The sequence below is a fragment of the Sphaeroforma arctica genome (genome assembly GCF_001186125.1).
Source record: "Sphaeroforma arctica JP610 unplaced genomic scaffold supercont1.8994, whole genome shotgun sequence".
Taxonomy (NCBI): Eukaryota; class Ichthyosporea; order Ichthyophonida; genus Sphaeroforma; species Sphaeroforma arctica.
The window spans coordinates 1-1,146 of record NW_014031564.1 but is presented as its reverse complement, the minus strand read 5'-3'; the positions used below and the strand labels follow the sequence as shown (position 1 = coordinate 1,146).

Sequence of the window (1,146 nt, the reverse complement as noted above, 5' to 3'; positions counted from 1 at the left end):
TATGTATATATGTATATATGTATGTATGTATGTATGTATGTATGTATGTATGTATGTATGTATGTATGTATGTATGTATGCATGCATGCATGTATGTATGTATGTATGTATATATATAAATATGCATAGATGTATTCTCGGCTGAGAAGGGATGTTTTATATATAGGATTCTAGGGGTTTAGGTGTTTTTTTATCCACACAGTTTAACGGATCATCGGCTGTTGCTATGGCATGTCTGGATTGCTTTTTATTGATAAAGCTGTCGGAGTACAAGTCTTTGCTCCTACCAGTTCATCTGCCAGAGAATATCATGAACTACTTGCTTGTGCCTGTACCATATGCCTATACCGTCGTTCACGGCTCTATACACCCCGCAGTGAATGGTATTGTCACATTAGGTAGGGTGTATTCGCTTATATTACCTACTGCTGCCTGTACAGGAGCATATGTTGTATATGGGGACAGAGACGTACCGAACTGAGAATGCACTCGACTCGTATGTCCATCGACATGGAGGCGATTGTAATGCCTCGACAGATATGGAACAGACCATGTTCCAGGTATGTAATTGTGGTTTATGGTTAGTTGCTTATCATTCTCTGGTTGTAAAAAGCACATGTGCACACACCTATGTATATATATATATATACATATATATATATATTATATATATATATATTTATAGGTTCCTTGACCTATTGTTTGTGCAAGTACTAATACACTTATCACTGCTTATTGTGATTCTGTTATCTAGACCTTCTGCAATAGTTTATGTATTCATACACCCTACCTCACAAGTAGCAGTGACGTACTCGTCTATCACACCTTGCCATTATTTCTAACACAACAAGGATAACATCTTACACATTTGGAAACCTCACATTTGGTTCTTAAACCCTATATAGTTTAATGTGCAGGATGGTTTCCTGGAGAAGGCTCTGGCTATATTCTCCCGATTCTTTAAAGAACCACTGCTGATGGAAGATGCCATAGTACGAGAGGTCAGTGTTTGTGAGCTACTAATGGTGTCGGATGAAATCGCGTATATACGTGAGAATATGGTATATGAGGATGATATGTACATACATATATATATACATACATATATATATATATATATATATATATATATATAATATATACACA

At 36.0% G+C, this 1,146-nt stretch overlaps 1 protein-coding gene across 1 annotated transcript; it reads left to right on the top strand.

Moving 5' to 3' along the window:
* Window positions 1-455: 455 nt before the first annotated feature.
* Window positions 456-1,001, top strand: SARC_16830 (hypothetical protein; the record flags this gene model as incomplete). The annotated part of the gene is made up of 2 exons (XM_014289067.1): window positions 456-560; window positions 906-1,001. Coding segments are annotated over 2 exons (201 nt in total), but the record flags the coding sequence as incomplete, so codon positions are not given.
* Window positions 1,002-1,146: the final 145 nt, after the last annotated feature.